The 17,127-nt window shown below is 42.5% G+C and overlaps 1 protein-coding gene across 1 annotated transcript in view; it reads left to right on the top strand.

The window, feature by feature from the left end:
• The window catches only part of WDR64 (WD repeat domain 64), a 146,420-nt gene that overhangs the window by 19,198 nt on the left and 110,095 nt on the right, over positions 1 to 17,127 (top strand). Inside the window, 1 exon segment of the mRNA XM_038395210.2 lies at positions 2,777 to 2,806. Coding sequence (XP_038251138.2) covers positions 2,777 to 2,806 — 30 coding nt within the window.

Genomic DNA, 17,127 nt, shown 5'->3' on the forward strand with positions numbered 1-17,127 from the left:
CTCCTGGTATAATAGACTTGAGGACAAATTCTGCACTCTATACTGGTGTAAATCCAACATGCCTCCATCGAAGTCAAAACACTGGTGTTCACAAGCAACATATAGTTTGATTTAGTGTTCTCCTGGCATCACTAATCTTACACAAAGTAACTTTCAGGAGTCAAATTTGACTAAGCAATTGTATGGCCTTCCAGGTGTATTCCTTCAAAAAGTGTGTTCTCCTCATGTAGAGATTTTGGGACACAGGGGGCTGGAATTGAGAATAATTGGAAGCTAGGGGAGGTGGAAATGGCTAGGAAGAAAAAAATTGTTTTACAAATGAAAATAGAAATAGTGAAGAGGATTCTAGTCACCCCACAGCATATCTGTCTGCCTCATTCTACACTAATAAAAGAGTGGAAAATAAATGATTTCCAGCAAATTATTGCTTTGACAGCTGCATGTGTCATTTACATTACACAACTCTCAGAATGATTGATTCAGATTGGATGGCTTTCAGCATCATCACTTAACTTATCAAGTGACACACTTCCATCATCCAAGTCTGCTGTGTAAATTGTTCAGATGTAATTATCTTCCAACATAAATACAGCATAGAGGCTTTTCTAGACTGAGTGCTATACACTCTCCCTTATGTCTGCACACTCTCCCTTATGTCTACAGCTATTAAAGTTTAAAGTAGAAGCAAAGGAAAATTAATTATAAATTTCTAAACCAGTAAATTCATCTCTGAAGGCAAAATTCTACCTTCTTTCTAAGATGTATTTGGCTCTCACAGGCTGGCAGCATTTGCCTGAAGCACTCTAGATTGACAGCAAATGTTGATCCCATGGGCCAATATCTCATTAACCATCTCATCAGGTATAAGGGAGGGGCTTTCTAGAGAGGGAGGATCTAGGATGTGGTCTGATGAGGAGCAGTAGGAGCAGCCACGCCTGGGCAGAATCCTGGTGGTGAAATCTTTTTTAATTTCTTTGTCAATAAAGCCAAACCTCAGTGGAAGCCAGTGGATTGTTAACTCTACACAGCATGTAGAGTTTGTTTTAGGGAAGACTTGAAAAGGCAGCTTCCTGCTCAGTCTCCCACTGCAGCCAATGAGTATTCCCTACTTGCACCTCCAAAGGCAGAATTTGATCCTAGATTTTCTATGTATGATTGAAGCTGCCAGTAGAGAGTTTGCGGCACATCTGAGAGAAACCAATGGCAAATAGATGATGGTGAGATCCTGGTAGGAGGAGGTGCTGCCTGCCTGTGGGGTTGCAGGAGAGAAAGGGTTGGTCCAGGATTCTCACTCTTGCAAGCTGAATAGTTCCATGTATAAAGAAATAAACTAACAGATCTTCTTGGGAATCAGGTTGCAGCAGCCTTGCATCAGAACAAGACTTACCATGAATGACATTATAAAAATGGACATATTGCATTTCTCTCAAGGATCTCAAAGTGCAGACAGATGGCACTTATTGATTCCCATTTTACAGATACTGCATCTCTCTCTTTGTTGCTCTAAGTCACTGGCAGACTGAACAATTGAACCCAATAGTCCTAACACCACGTCTCCCCCATTCAGATGAAGAGAAAACAATTGCACTTTGTGGATTCTCTGTAACCTGAAGTCTTTAAATCAAGGTTTGAGGACTTCCGTAACTCACACAGGAGGTATGGCCCTATTACAGGAGTGGGTGGGTGAAGTTCTGTGCCCTGAGATTTGCAGGAGATCAGACTAGATCAGAGATGGGCAAACTATGGCCTGCGGGCCACATCTGGCCCACGGGACCCTCCTGCCTGGCCCCTGAGCTTCTGGCCCAGGGTGCTAGCCTCCAGCCCCTCCCCTGCTGTTCCCCCTCCCCTGCAGCCTCAGCTCACTGTGCTGCCAGCGCAATACTCTGGGCGGTGGGGCTGCAGAACCACAGCCGGACCCGGTGCTCTGTGCTGCGCGATGGTGTGGCTGGCTCCAGCTGGCTGGTGCAGCTGCCTGTCCTGGCGCTCTGGGCAGCACGGCTGTAGTGCCGCCAGCCACCGGTGCTCTAGGCAGTGCGATAAGGGGGCAGGGAATGGGGGAGGGTTGATAGAGGGTAGAGGAGTTTGGGGTGGTGGATAGGGGTCGGGGTGGTCAGAGGACAGGGAATGGGGGGTTGAATGGGGCAGGGATCCCTGGGGGGCAGTCAGAAAGTAGAGGTGGGGTTGGATGGGCAACAGAGGTCAGTCAGGAGCAGGGGTTCCAGGGGTGGTCAGTGAGAAGGGGTAGTTGGATGGGGCAGGTGTCCTGGGGAGGCAGTCAGGAATGAGAGGAGGGGTTGGATCGGGTGGTGGGGGGCAGTCAGAGGCGTGGGGTCTGGGGGTGGTCAGGGGACAGGGAGGGGTGGATTGGGCAGGGGTCCCGGGGGAGCCATCAGGGGACAGGGAACAGGGGTTGGGGTTGGATGGGGCAGGAGTCCCGGGAGGGGGGCGTCAGGAGGAGAGAAGCAGTGGGGGTCAGATAGGTGGCAGGGGCTGGGCCATGCCTGGCTGTATGGGGAGGCACAGCCTCCCCTAACAGACCCTACATACAATTTCAGAAACCCAATGTGGCCCTCAGGCCAAAAAGTTTGCCCACCCCTGGACTAAATGATCATGAAGGTCTATGAGACATGGTTGGTTATTCCATTTAGTTCCAGATCCTAGAAAAAACACAGTGACTAACTCTCAGCCTGTGGTGATTGTTGAACTGACTGTGCTCAGATTTTTAATTCCACTTCCATCTACTGATGATCTTTTTCTGTTTCTGTTTTGTTTTCAGATGAGGGTTCTGACAAGCACAAACATTGCAGTAAGTTTGGGTTTTCCCCCCTTCTAATTAGATAGAAAATCAATTACAAATCAACCGTTAATGAAGTAAAATAATTAGAAAGTAAACATTATTCTAAGACTCCTTTTCTCCTGGAATCTCCTGAATCATTGTGCATAGTGCTGCATGTTCTGGTTCTATTCTTTCCTCTCAATTACAGAGAAGTTTGGGTATCTGTTTCCCGGGTGGAAGGATGCTTCAGATAAGTACTTCTTCCACCAAATGCTTCTTCCCTCCCACCCACCCACATGTATATCTTTCCAGCATCTTTCCTGGAGCTGCAGGGTAAGAGATGAGATTCAGTTGACACTACAATTTTAGCAAGAAAAAGTGGCATGCTGAGTAGTGAAATACAATTCTACAGATTCCTAATTGGATCGTATGGTTGATTGACTGACATACATGAATACATTCTGACATACATGAATATATTTTAAATTTTATCCTGAGAATAAAGAACAGGAGTACTTATGGCACCTTACGGACTAACATTTATTAGAGCATGAGCTTTCATGGGCTACAGCCCACTTCATCGGATGCATAGAATGGAACATATAGTAAGAAGAGAAAGATATATAGATATATATATACACACACACATACAGAGAAGGTGGAAGTTGCCATACAAACTGTAAGAGGCTAATTAATTAAAATGAGCTAGTATCAGCAGGAGAAAAAAACTTTTGTAGTGATAATCAAGATGGCCCATTTAGACAGTTGACAAGAAAGTGTGAGGATACTTAACATGGGGAAATAGATTCAATATGTGTAATGACCCAGCCACTCCCAGTCTCTATTCAAACCCAAGTTAACGGTATCTAGTTTGTATATTAATTCAAGCTCAGCAGTTTCTTGTTGGAGTCTGTTTTTGAAGCTTTTTGGTTGCAAAATTGCCATCCTTAAGTCTTTTACTGAGTGGTCAGAGGGGTTGAAGTGTTCTCCTACCGGTTTTTGAATGTTATGATTCCTGATGTCAGATTTGTGTCCATTTATTCTTTTGCATAGAGACTGTCTAGTTTGGCCAATGTACATGGCAGAGGGACATTGCTGTCACATGATGGCATATATTACATAGCACTGCAGATTTTAGGAAAGCACATTACCTCAGAGGATTTGAGGATCAAAGTCTGTCATCAATCCTAACAGCTGATGTGACCCCTTGCTGCAATCAGTGAAGATATCCTGTCCCTCAGGGCCAGGGCATTTGTGCTGATGGATCCACCGAAGTGGATGTTGCTTAAGAGGAAATAAACATATTTTAGGCCAGCCACCCAACTTCTCCAACTACCACCCACCTAAACTTATAACTGATGTTGCAAGGACTAATTTGATCTTTGTAGTCACTGCAGAGATGTATTTTAAAATAGACACACATGACTGTGACAAGATAGCAGAAACACCCTACCATGCACAAGTAGGTGTGTATTATTTTGGTCAGGATATGGAAACCAGCTATGGCTTGTGTTCTGTTACTGTTTGAGCATTGCTACCTTCTTAACTTCATAGTTCTCTGTGTTAATATCCTTGTATCAGATCCCCTATAAATTTCTGCATTTTTTATGGATGTTGTCAGAAGGGGTTAAAGCAGTTTGTGGCATGCATGTCAATGAAGTGGAAATCGCACCCGATGTCTGGCTGTGCCAACCCACAAGCTACTATTAAGGTGTCACAACCAAACAGGGGTTAAATGCCTTGTATAAATCCTATGCTTGTCTGACATGGGCCTCAAATTTCTGTAGTCCCCAGGGCTTTACTGAAGGATTCATCCTATGAATGTAAATGTGACTTGAAGGAAGGTCCCACAGGAGCCAGGTGTTCTTTGACTCTTTTTAAATGCAACAATTCAGGGAAATATTGTTTAGGAAAGGGGATACTGCTGCATCATGGCACAGCTTCTTTGTTGTTGTTGTTTTCATTGCTTGTTTGGGTTTTTTGTGGGTTTGGGGTTTTTTTTAGTAGTGACCCTGATTTTCCTGAACAAACATAAATGAACTTTCAATATTTTGGAAACCTTTAGGATGATTTTGTTGCCTGCTGGTTGGAGAATATAATCAAAGTCCATTGGGTATTTTGCAGTGATAATGAGTTACTTTTTCGTGTAGACCTGGGCTTTGTGTTAACCCTAAGATTCCTTTTGGCAGTAGAGTTTATGCCACTTGGTGGTTTAACCTGTGTAAGCGGGGTCCACATTAGGAGCCTTTGTCAGTATAGCTATGCTAGTAAAGTCTTTGTAGTATAGATTAGCCCTAATCTTGGATCTCTGGGATTAGCTATTAGTCACTGACTGCCCTCATCTCCCATCCTAGGGACAAGAAGTTTGTATTTATTTGTGTCTTTATGTCAGAGAATCCTTCCCTCACTACTCAACTAGCCCTCCTCTTGCCCTTCTCCTGACTGACTGACGCACTGCAAATTGAAATCAAAATGACCACTATTAGACTTCCTGTTCTGTGTTTAAAAAAAAGGTCAAAATGAATTATTTTCAATAATGTTGAAACCAGTGTTTTGATATGTCCAGAATGAACTGTTGCTGAATAGTTCATTCGGCAAAAGACTTCAAGATTTTGACTTTTCGTCCTGAATCAGGATGAAAGAAAATTTCAAATCCTGATATTTTTCATGGGACAGAAACTCTATTTTCCAAACTGCTCAAATATATGCTGTTATAAAGTTAGTCATTCTGGAACTACTTGGGAACCAAATATATATTTTAAAAAATAAAGAGTGTATATTAAAATTGTAATTTTCGTTTAAGTAGTCTGTATCTGAACTCTTAGTAAGATTCCAGGGAAAAGATCCTCAGATGATATAAATCTATGCATCTCCAATAACTTTAGGAGTGCTGTGTCAAATTACATGAGCTGAGGTCATAGCCCCAGCAGCTAAATTAGTGTTACAATGAAGAGCTGTGAATAAAGTGTTGCCGTATCTCCTGATTAATTTCTGTATAGCTGGACATCTTTGCCTTGCAGGACTTCTATTTCTGGTCCCAGATCTTCAGAAACAGCATGGTAGAAGTATCAATCCATTCTTCTCTGTCTGAAATTAAGACATTTTCATCTGATTTAATCTGGTCTGTGATGCCACTTTTAGATCATCCATCATTCTGTATCTTTTATGAAAATGAAGTAAGGCTGGATACACAGTTAAGTGAGAAAATCTCTCTGAACTCTCCATCTGCTGATAGATAATTCTCAGCAGCAGTGCTCTTGCCACTGTATTGCAGAATAACACCTTATGCTCCTTCCAGTCTAAATTCTCATAGCATTTTAAAAAACTGAGATTCATGAAACCATGATAGGAAAGGAATGGTCCCATTTAAAAGACAGGAAAGTCAAGGCACAGGAAGGGTGTGCGTTTGACCAATATAACACAGCAATTATGTGACAGATCCAGGAATAAATGCCAAGTCTCCTGGATTACTTGTACAATCTAAACTTTTCCAAATACCAGATTGTTAAGAAGAACATGAGTTGTCAGTAGATCCTTTCCTGTTTTGCTTTATGGTTTTATGAACAAACAAACCTGATTTCATTCTCTGATGAGATTACAAGTTTGGTTGATAATAATAACTACATAGATATAATACATCTTGACTTGTGTATGGCATTTGACAGTACTGCCCAACATGCTGGTTTAAACATTAGCACTGTACAACAGCAATAAAATGCATGTTAAAAGGCTTAGGAACTGGCTAACTGATAAGTCTCAAAGTAGTTGTAAACCAGAATCATCAGTGAATGGGGGTGTTTCTAGTGGGATTCCACAGGAATCTGTACTAGGCCTGATGCTATTCAACTTTTTCATCAATAATCCTGAAGTTGATATAAATTCACTGGTGATAAAAGCTGTGGATGAAACAAAGACCGGTGGAGTGGTAAATAATGATGAGGACAGGGCAGTCATACAGAGCGATCTGGGTTTCTTGGTAAGCTGGGCCCATTCAAACAAAATGCATTTTAATACAGCTAAATGCAAAGTTATGCGTCTAGTCCCAAGGAATGCAGATTACACCAACAGAATGGGGGACTGCATCTTAGAAAGCAGGTACTCTGAAAAGGACTTAGGGGTCATAGTGAACAAGGAACTGAACATGAGCTCCCGGTACGATGCTGTGGCAAAAAGGGCTAATGTGATCCTTAGATGTGTAAACATGGGGGTGGTGAGTAGGAGTAGGGAGATAAATTTATCTCTGTATACAGTATTGGTAAAACTAGTGCTAGAATACTGCATGCTGTTCTGGAATTCATATTTTTAAAAAGATACTGAAAAATTGAAGAGGGTGCAGAAAAGAGCCACAAATTATTTGAGGACTAGAGAAAATGACTTATAGTTAAAGACCTAAAGAAATAATATGTTTAGCTTTCCAAAAAGAAGATTGAAAGGTGACTTAATTACAGTGTATAAGTACCTCCTTGGGAGAAAATGCTGGTTACTAAAGGCCTCTAATCTAGAAGAGAAAGGCATAACAAAAAGAATGGCTAGAAGTTGAAGCCAGACAAATTGAAATTAGAAATAAGGCACAGATTTTTAACAGTGAAGCTGATGATGTGTTTCAATTTTTCAATAACAAATGACTTTGTTTCAAAATTTCCTTTAATTTTCTTATTTTTAAATTTAAAAATGTTTTAAAATGGTTGAAACAAAACTTTGTTGAAACAAAACATCTAGTTTGAGCTGAAACAAAACTTGTTTTGATCCTTTGATGCATCCAAAATGTGAAAAGTTTTCAGTCTAACCCAAAATGATTTTTTCTGACTATTTTGGAATTGTCAACAATCTGTTATCATCAGGGAAGTAGTGGATTCTCAATCTCTTGATGTCTTCAAAACAAGACTGTATGCCTTCTGGAAGATCTGCTTCAGTCAAACACAAGTTATTGGGCTCAATATTAGGTAACTGGATGAAATTATTTTGCCTGTATTATACAGGAAGTCAGACTAAATGATCTAATGGTCACGTCTTTGAATCTGTGACTCTTGCCTTTGCCAGAAAAATGGGAAACTTCATTATAGTTGGTTACATATACTGAAGGCAGAACACACACTATATCATCATGGAAAGATTAGTGGTTTTCTACAGCAATTGGAGATTTCCAAATAGCTTTCAGTGTAAAGATAAAATATCAAAACGAAAGTTTACTCGGCTGTCACCTGTGAATGAACACACTATGAATGTGCTAGAACATGTCACAGGGCAGCCAGATAGCATATTTCACTATTGTACTAGTTGTCATTCATCCTGAGGGGCAAATTTTTCTGCTAAATATGTGTACATATGTGTAGATCAGTGGCTGAATTGTGTGTATATGCACTCATGCACCCACGCACACACACACATGAGAGTGTATAATCTGACCCTGATTTTTGTGGTCTGTAGTCTGCTTGCTTTTAACTTATTCTGCTCATCTTTGTCACTCTTTTGCATCCCTCTGTACTAACCATCTTATTCAGTATTAACATTCATTTGCACCAAGATGAGAAACGACTTGAGATTCCATCTTGCTGCTTGGTTGAATGAGAGCCGAGGTGACTGTAAACAGGAGGTAGGGTGGGAAGCTCCACAGTAGCATCAGGGAGGCATGGATGGGGAAGTGAGTGGGAGAAGGGGAACTGCACAGAAGCAGAGAGCTGGGAAAGGTTGGATGGAATGGTGAGTATTAGATTTGAGGCATGGACTCGTAATGAGGGAAGAGAAGTCAAATGCAGTCGATTGTAATGAGACTGAAGGGGAAAGGTTAGCAAAAAGCAGGATGGTCGGAATTAGAGGGAGGTGTGAGAATTAGGCAGAAGCTCCAGGGAGCTATGGCAGGACGTAGAGGAGGAGCTGGGATACAGGACCCAGGCCCGGCTCTAGGATTTTTGCTGCCCAAAGCAAAAAAAATTTTGGCCACCCCTGCTTTTTTTTATGCCCCCCAGCTCTGCCCCAACTCTGCCCCTACCCAACCCCTTTCCCCAAATCCCTGACCCCGCCTCCTCCCCTGGGCGTGCCGCATTTTGCCCCCCATTGCTTCCTGCGGCTCCCCCACTACAACCCCCTGCCCTAGCTCACCTCTACTCTGCCTGCTCCCCTGAACACACTGCCGCTCTGCTTCTCCCCCCTCCCTCTCAGGCAAGGGAGAGGCAGCGCATTCAGGGGAGCAGGTGGAGCGGAGGTGAGCAAGGGTGTGGGGGGGAGTGCAGGAAGTAATGTGGGGGTAGAGGAACCGCTCCCCGCCCCAGCTCACCTCTGCTCCACCACTGCCTCCTCCCCCAAGCGCACTGCTACTCGGCTTTTCCTCTCTCCCCCCAGGCTTGCCATGTGAAACAGCTGTTTCATGTGCAGCAAGTCTGGGAGGGAGGGGGAGAAGTGGAGCGGCGCGCTCAGGGGAACAGGCAGAGTGGAGGCGAGCTGGGGCGGCGGGGGCATGTTTCTAGGGGCGGCATGGCCGGCGCTGGAATGCCACCCCTAGAAATGTGCTGCCCCAAGCACCTGCTTGTTTTGCTGGTGCCTAGAGCCGGCCTTGACAGGACCAGCTTAGGTTTGACACCCTCTTGCAGGAGTAGGAAAGTAGCGCTAGAGGTGAGTGAAGGGGTGAGACAGGGCAGGCCAAAGGGAGTAGTGGAAGTGGTTAAGCTGGTCTGGCAGCTACCTGTCATTAAAGGATTGCAGTACCAATAGGAGTGCTGCCTCAAGGCCACTGATTTATAGCAAGAGTTTTGCCACCTGGTTAAATTTAATGCTGTTGCTTTGATGGTGCTGAGGCCACTGAATGTATTATGCTCCTCCATGATGTTCTTTCTTAAACAAAGTCTGGTGCTTTATGGGATAGGATGCGAGGGAAAGGTGTTTAATACCATCCCGCCATCATGCTTTAGATCTTCCAGGGATCTCTTCCATCCTTCTCTCATTGGGTTAAAGTTGAAGATGATTCTCACAGGGAAGTTGGTAGGCATTCAGAGCAGATGACCAAACCATTTTAGAGTGCACTGGGTGACTGTTTGAGACAGTAGGACCTGTTTAGTTAAGAAGCCGATGTCTTCATTTGACCTGAATTTATACCATTTATGTTTTAATCATTAGAGATGCTTCATCTGAATGGTATGAAACTGCTTTTCAGTCTTGACAGTGAGGGGCCATGTTTAGATTTAGTTGGGGATTTAGATTTAGTTGAGGATTGGTCCTGCTTTGAGCAGGAGGTTGGACTAGATGACCTCCTGAGGTCCCTTCCAACCCTGATATTCTATGATTCTATGTTTCAGTCGAATAGATCAGATTTTGACCCCAAAGCATTATATATCCTCAGCTTTGTCTCTCTACTTATGAAGGTGTTCAGTTTGCAAAAGACATTCTTGATGAGGTGCCCCATGTCCGACTATGCTTTTAGGTGAAATAACTGACAATCTTGGCTGGATGGTCACTTGCTAAAATGCTGGAACCCACAGAGTGTTTGAAATAGATAACTGGAACAATTTTACTTTTACCCCAATTAATTGGCTGACTTTTGCCGCTAAGCTTTCCAGGGCTTCAAGTGCCACAACTAGCTTGCCCTCTGATTTGAAAACTAGAACTTTGCCATCAGCAAAATTGATGTTGGTGAGGTTCCTGTCAAGGTGTATGCCTAAAATACATTTACTTAGTGCCTGGTCAAGTGCATAGTCTAGGACAGCAATGAAGAGTTCTGGGACAGCAACACATCCTTGTTGAACATCTGACCTAATTCAGAAGAAGCTGATTCTTTTCCCATACACAAGAATGCAGCTTGAGGAATCATTGAATGTAAGATGGAACGTCCTAAGGAGCTTTCCAGGAAGGCCTGCGAGTTTCAAGATCACCCAAAGTGATTCCCTGTCAACAGAGTCAAATTCAGCCTTGATACCAGAAATGTGAATGGGGGGAGTGCCTGAATTCTCATGCCTTCTCAATAAGCTGGCACTTTGTGAAGATTTGCAAAAAAAAAAAAAAAGGAGTACTTGTGGCACCTTAGTAGACTACAAATTTATTTGAGCATAAGCTTTCGTGAGCTACAGATCACTTTATCGGATGCATTCGGTGGAAAATACAGAGGGGAGATTTATATACACACACAGAGAACATGAAACAATGGGCTTTATCATACACACTATAAGGAGAGTGATCACTTAAGATGAGCTATTACCAGCAGGAAGGAGGGGGGGGAACGAGGAAAACCTTTTGTGGTGATAATCAAGGTGGGCCATTTCCAGCAGTTAACAAGAACGTCCGAGGAACGGGGGGGGGGGGGGTGAGGTGGGGTGGGGTGGGGGGAGAAATAACATGGGGAAATAGTTTTACTTTATGTAATGACTCATCCACTCCCAGTCTCTATTCAAGCCTAAGTTAATTGTATCCAGTTTGCAAATTAATTCCAATTCAGCAGTCTCTCGTTGGAGTCTGTTTTTGAAGTTTTTAGCCACTCTAGGGTCTGTAATCGAGTGACTGGAGAGATTGAAGTGTTCTCCGACTGGTTTTTGAACGTTATAATTCTTGACGTCTGATTTGTGTCCATTTATTCTTTTACGTAGAGACTGTCCAGTTTGACCAATGTACATGGCAGAAAGGCTATTGCTGGCACATGATGGCATATATCACATTGGTAGATGCGCAGGTGAACGAGCTTCTGATAGTGTGGCTGATGTGATTAGGCCCTATGATGGTATCCCCTGAATAGATATGTGGACAGAGTTGGCAATGGGCTTTGTTGCAAGGATAGGTTCCTGGGTTAGTGGTTCTGTTGTGTGGTGTGTGGTTTAGGACACTAAACTCTCAAAACTACTACATGCCATAAGGGGCCACAACAGTGGTTCCCTTAAGCCACCCAGCAATATTGTTAATCCATCCAACTATACTCTTAGCCCAGCAGAAAAATCTGTCCTATCTCGGGACCTCTCCTTTTGCCCCTCCACCCCCACGAACATGATACAGTTCTGTGGTGACCTAGAATCCTATTTTCGACATCTCCGACTCAAGGAATATTTCCAACACACCTCTAACCAATGTACTAACCCATAGGGACCTTCCTACCAACACTGCAAAAAGAAAGATTCTGGGTGGACTCCTCCTGAAGGTCGAAATAACAGACTGGACTTCTACATAGAGTGCTTCAGCCGACGTGCATGGCTGAAATTGTGGAAAAGCAGCATCACTTGCCCCATAACCTCAGCCGTGCAGAACACAATGCCATCCACAGCCTCAGAAAATCTCTGAACTCATAATCAAAAAGGCTGACAAAGGAGGTGCTTGTCGTCATCATGAATAGGTCGGAATATGAACAAGCGGCTACTAGGCAGCTCTCCAACACCACTTTCTACAAGCCATTACCCTCTGACTCCCACTGAGGTTACCAAAAGAAACTATAGCATTTGCTCAAGAAATTCCCTGAAAAAGCACAAGAACAAATCCGCACAGACACACCCCTAGAACCCCCGACCTGGGGTATTCTATCTGCTACCCAAGATCCATAACCTGGAAATCCTGGAAGCCCCCATCATCTCAGGCATTGGCACCCTGACAGGATTGTCTGGCTATGTAGACTCCCCTCCTCAGGCCCTACGCTACCAGCACTCCCAGCTATCTTCGAGACACCATTGACTTTCTGAAGAAACTACAAGCCATTGGTGATCTTCCTAAAAACACCATCCTAGCCATTATGGATGTAGAAGCCCTCTGCACCAACATCCCACACAAAGATGGACTACAAGCCATAAGGAACAGTATCCCCGATAATGTCACGGCTAACCTGGTGGCTGAACTTTGTGACTTTGTCCTCACCCATAACTATTTCACATTTGGGGACAATGTATACCTTTAAATCAGCGGCACTGTGATGGGTACCCGCATGGCCCCACAGTATGCCAACATTTTTATAGCTGACTTAGAACAACGCTTCCTCAGCTCTCGTCCTCTAATGCTCCTATTTTACTTGCGCTACATTGATGACATCTTCATCAACTGGACCTATGAAAAAGAAGCTCTTGAGGAATTCCACCATGATTTCAACAATTTCCATCCCACCATCAACCTCAGCCTGGACCAGTCCACACAAGAGATCCACTTCCTGGACACTATGGGGCTAATAAGCGATGGTCACATAACCACCACCCTATATCGGAAACCTACTGATAGCTATTCCTATCTACATGCCTCTAGCTTTCATCCAGATCACACCACACGATCCATTGTCTACAGCCAAGGTCTACGATATAACCGCATTTGCTCCAACCCCTCAGACAGAGACAAACACCTACAAGATCTCTATCATGCATTCCTACAACTACAATACCCACCTGCTGAAGTGAAGAAACAGATTGACAGAGCCAGAAGAGTACCCAGAAGTTACCTACTACAGGACAGGCCCAACAAAGAAAATAACAGAACGCCACTAGCCATCACCTTCAGCCCCAAACTAAAACCTCTCCAATGCATCATCAAGGATCTACAACCTATCCTGAAGGATGACCCATCACTCTCACAGATCTTGGGAGACAGGCCAGTCCTTGCTTACAGACAGCCCCCCAGTCTGAAGCAAATACTCACCAGCAACCACACAACAGAACCACTAACCCAGGAACCTATCCTTGCAACAAAGCCCATTGCCAACTCTGTCCACATATCTACTCAGGGAACACCATCATAGGGCCTAATCACATCAGCCACACTATCGTTCACCTGCGCATCTACCAATGTGATATATGCCATCATATTAATAGCCCTTCTGCCATGTACATTGGTCAAACTGGACAGTCTCTACATAAAAGAATAAATGGACACAAATCAGACGTCAAGAATTATAACATTCAAAAACCAGTCGGAGAACACTTCAATCTCTCCAGTCACTCAATTACAGACCCTAGAGTGGCTAAAAACTTCAAAAACAGACTCCAACGAGAGACTGCTGAATTGGAATTAATTTGCAAACTGGATACAATTAGCTTAGGCTTGAATAGAGACTGGGAGTGGATGAGTCATTACATAAAGTAAAACTATTTCCCCATGTTATTTCTCCCCCACCCCCTCCACCTCACACCCCCCCCCGTTCCTCGGACGTTCTTGTTAACTGCTGGAAATGGCCCACCTTGATTATCACCACAAAAGGTTTTCCTCATTCCCCCCCTCCTTCCTGCTGGTAATAGCTCATCTTAAGTGATCACTCTCCTTATAGTGTGTATGATAAAGCCCATTGTTTCATGTTCTCTGTGTGTGTATACAAATCTCCCCTCTGTATTTTCCACCGAATGCATCCAATAAAGTGATCTGTAGCTCACGAAAGCTTATACTCAAATAAATTTGTTAGTCTAAGGTGCCACAAGTACTCCTTTTCTTTTTTGCGAATACAGACTAACACGGCTGCTACTCTGAAACCTGTGAAGATTTGCTCTGTCATGGTATGGCTCGGAGTAAAGACAGTTTGTTGTGGTCTTCTCTTGGTCTTTAAGATAACAACCTGAGCGAACAAAACCCAAGAAAAAAATGTTCTCCGTGAAGATAGAGTAATGCCACAATAATTACAACAGTCTTGTTTGCTGTCTTTAGATTTCCAGAGTAGTAAAATGATGCCTTTTTTGCCAGTCCGACAGGATTGACTCTGTTCTCCCCGTAATATTGAACAGGATCTACAGCCACAAAAGAATAGCTTGTCCAACACTTCTTAACAGTTCCAGAGGAATTCCACAGATGTCTGCCATATAGCTTTAGATAATCTCTGCTGTCAAGAGCTTTACCTGCATGACACTTGTCAGTATTAAGGCTAATCCGTTGACATGCTGAAGCCTTCTTCAGGGCTTGGTATTGCTAGTTTCTGAGCACTCATAAAACCTAGGACTTTTAATAGGACTTATGTTGGCTGTGTTACGTTTCACGTGTCAGGGGCTTTCATTTGCGGTCTTATCGTCTTTCAAAGTGTATAGCACTGTATGTTCCTGTTTATCTTTGTTGGCAGTACTGATGCTTTCATTCTTGCCTATCCCTCCATGAGGTTGGCCATGGCTATTTCATGGAAGGAACCCATCTCTCTCTCTCTGGTTTTCCACCTAGAGTACAATGGTCCCTTCTGGCTTTAATAGTCATGAATCCCTGGAGTAATTTCACTGGAGTTATAAAGATAAATTTGGCACAGACAGTTTTAAAATGTGAATCCTCAACTCCTATATGTTAAAAGAAGCAAAAGAAAAATTGTTCTTTCAGTGCTCTTTCCAGAGCCCACTTGTTCCTGTGCATTTCTCCATGCTGAATTCCTTCCTGACTGACAATTTTTAATAAACTGATGCAGCACACATCTTTGTATCCATTGTTTGCTGTTGCATTATGCAAAAATAAATCTGCAAATAAATAACATTTTAAGGCAATAAAGGACATATTTGGAGTTCAGATTGTTTTGTTAACACTTGCAATCTGCTGGTGTATAGACAAATAGCAGGTGGTGTATGTTATGATTTAATTTTTGATACTTTTTTAGCCTGTCAGTCAGTAATGGCTTATCTCTTCAAAACAGGAAAATCTTAAAGGAGAAACTATGTCTTGGTTGATGTCCTTGGTCAAAATTCCCCTCTGTTGTAGTGGGGACTGTGCACCAGTCTGCCTATCTGCCTTCTTCCTCCCACCCAGAGCTGGTTGTATTGCAGTGGGCCATGAAATGATTCCTGGAGATGTATGCAGGGTGTTTTGTGTGAATGTATGTTTAGATATAAACTAGTTCTTGTAACGCTCATTGGAGTCTTCAGGAAGGACAGGTGCTACATCAATATAAGATCATTATAGTTCATTAGGAATAATCTTGATGAGCTTTTAGTATAACAATTTTTACTAAAGGACAAATTTATACTTGTGTGTGTGTGTGTTTGCTTGCTTGCTCACTCAAACAAGAAAATTAATTCCAAATCTTCCTCCTCTTGTGAAGATATGGCCTATGTATTACTCTGTGTCCTGAACTTTCATATTCCCCCAACCCTTCAAAAAACAACATTACATCACACACACACACACACACACACACACACACACACACACACACACTTAATCTTCAAACCTACTGCTTTTAAAAGGCTCTCAAATTTGTCAGCTGTGCAAATGTCTTTTTCCTTATTAGTGAAAATGCCATCTAAGTAATGCTCAGTCCTCTGATAAACATCTTGTTATATAATAAAATGGCTGGACTATTGCCCACATTGTACTTTATCCAAGAAAGCCCTGCCTGTATTACTTAGTATCAACTCATTGCAGGCCTTCCCCAGGACTGCATAATTACAGAGACTTAAGTCTGGTTGCAAATAGTTTTGTTCTCTGCCTAACTGGGGGAAAAGGATCCTGAGGCCTCAAAATTGGTTCTTGTTTCACTGCTAATCCTTGAGGGGATTAATAGTCATAGCCCTTGTGACGCAGAAGGGTTTCACTGAGGTGCTGCAGAGCATTAAGCTAAGTCTACATAGCAACACATGGATGCATATTCCTTATAGCATTTGCCTAGGGACTAACTACTGCCAAGTTCTATTTTGAGAATATCTAGTTTGCTCGTTAGAGTTTATTGCTGAAACCCACATTCAGCGGCTATTTGGTGGTTCTGCACCTTAGGTAGGAGGAAAAAATTGAGAGAGTTACACTGAGAAATTGGAATAGTCTAATAAAAATGGAGCTAAACTTTTCCTTCCTTATTCTAGCAGGGAGAATAATATGTTAGGTGTTAGAAAATTCACACAGTTTAAGTCAATACTCAAGACGCAGTTTGAAAGTCTAACTACTCCTAAATTCAATGTTGCAGGTGTTGGTAGTTTAAATGAGTATTTCCAGATTTTCTGTTAGTACAAGTTCTAAATTCTGCTTCTTTGTGCCAGTGTAAGTCTGAAATAACTCTACTGACCATAGGTCTTCACAGGTTTAAATTGGAGCAGAATTCAAAAGTAAGATTTTTAGAACAAGACTTCCAATTCCTGTTTCTGGAAGATGGTTTGTTTGTTTGTTTTTTTTAATGATAGATTTGAATTTCTCTGGCTTTCTAATTTCTTTATTTTATAGTAGTAAGATTTGTTTTAAATGATCTATTTATAAACTTTAAGGCAAATGTTGCAATAGAATTGGCTTGTAACAGTGTATATGTAGTGCAACTCTTCAGAGTTCTGTACCTCCTTAGGGTTTTGCACATACACTGTTTAGTGTATACTTTAGTGTAAGTATTATGTTTTAAGTAGGAATTAACAAGCTATATAACTTTCACTTTCTTTTCTCAGCTTTAAAACAAATAGAAGTGAAAGAGGGAAGAAAGCTGTCTAATCAGATTGGGTTTAAACTGTCTTCTCTCTCCACTGCCTTTGCAT

This window comes from Dermochelys coriacea, chromosome 3, assembly GCF_009764565.3.
Source record: "Dermochelys coriacea isolate rDerCor1 chromosome 3, rDerCor1.pri.v4, whole genome shotgun sequence".
In the NCBI taxonomy this organism is placed as follows: Eukaryota; Metazoa; Chordata; order Testudines; family Dermochelyidae; genus Dermochelys; species Dermochelys coriacea.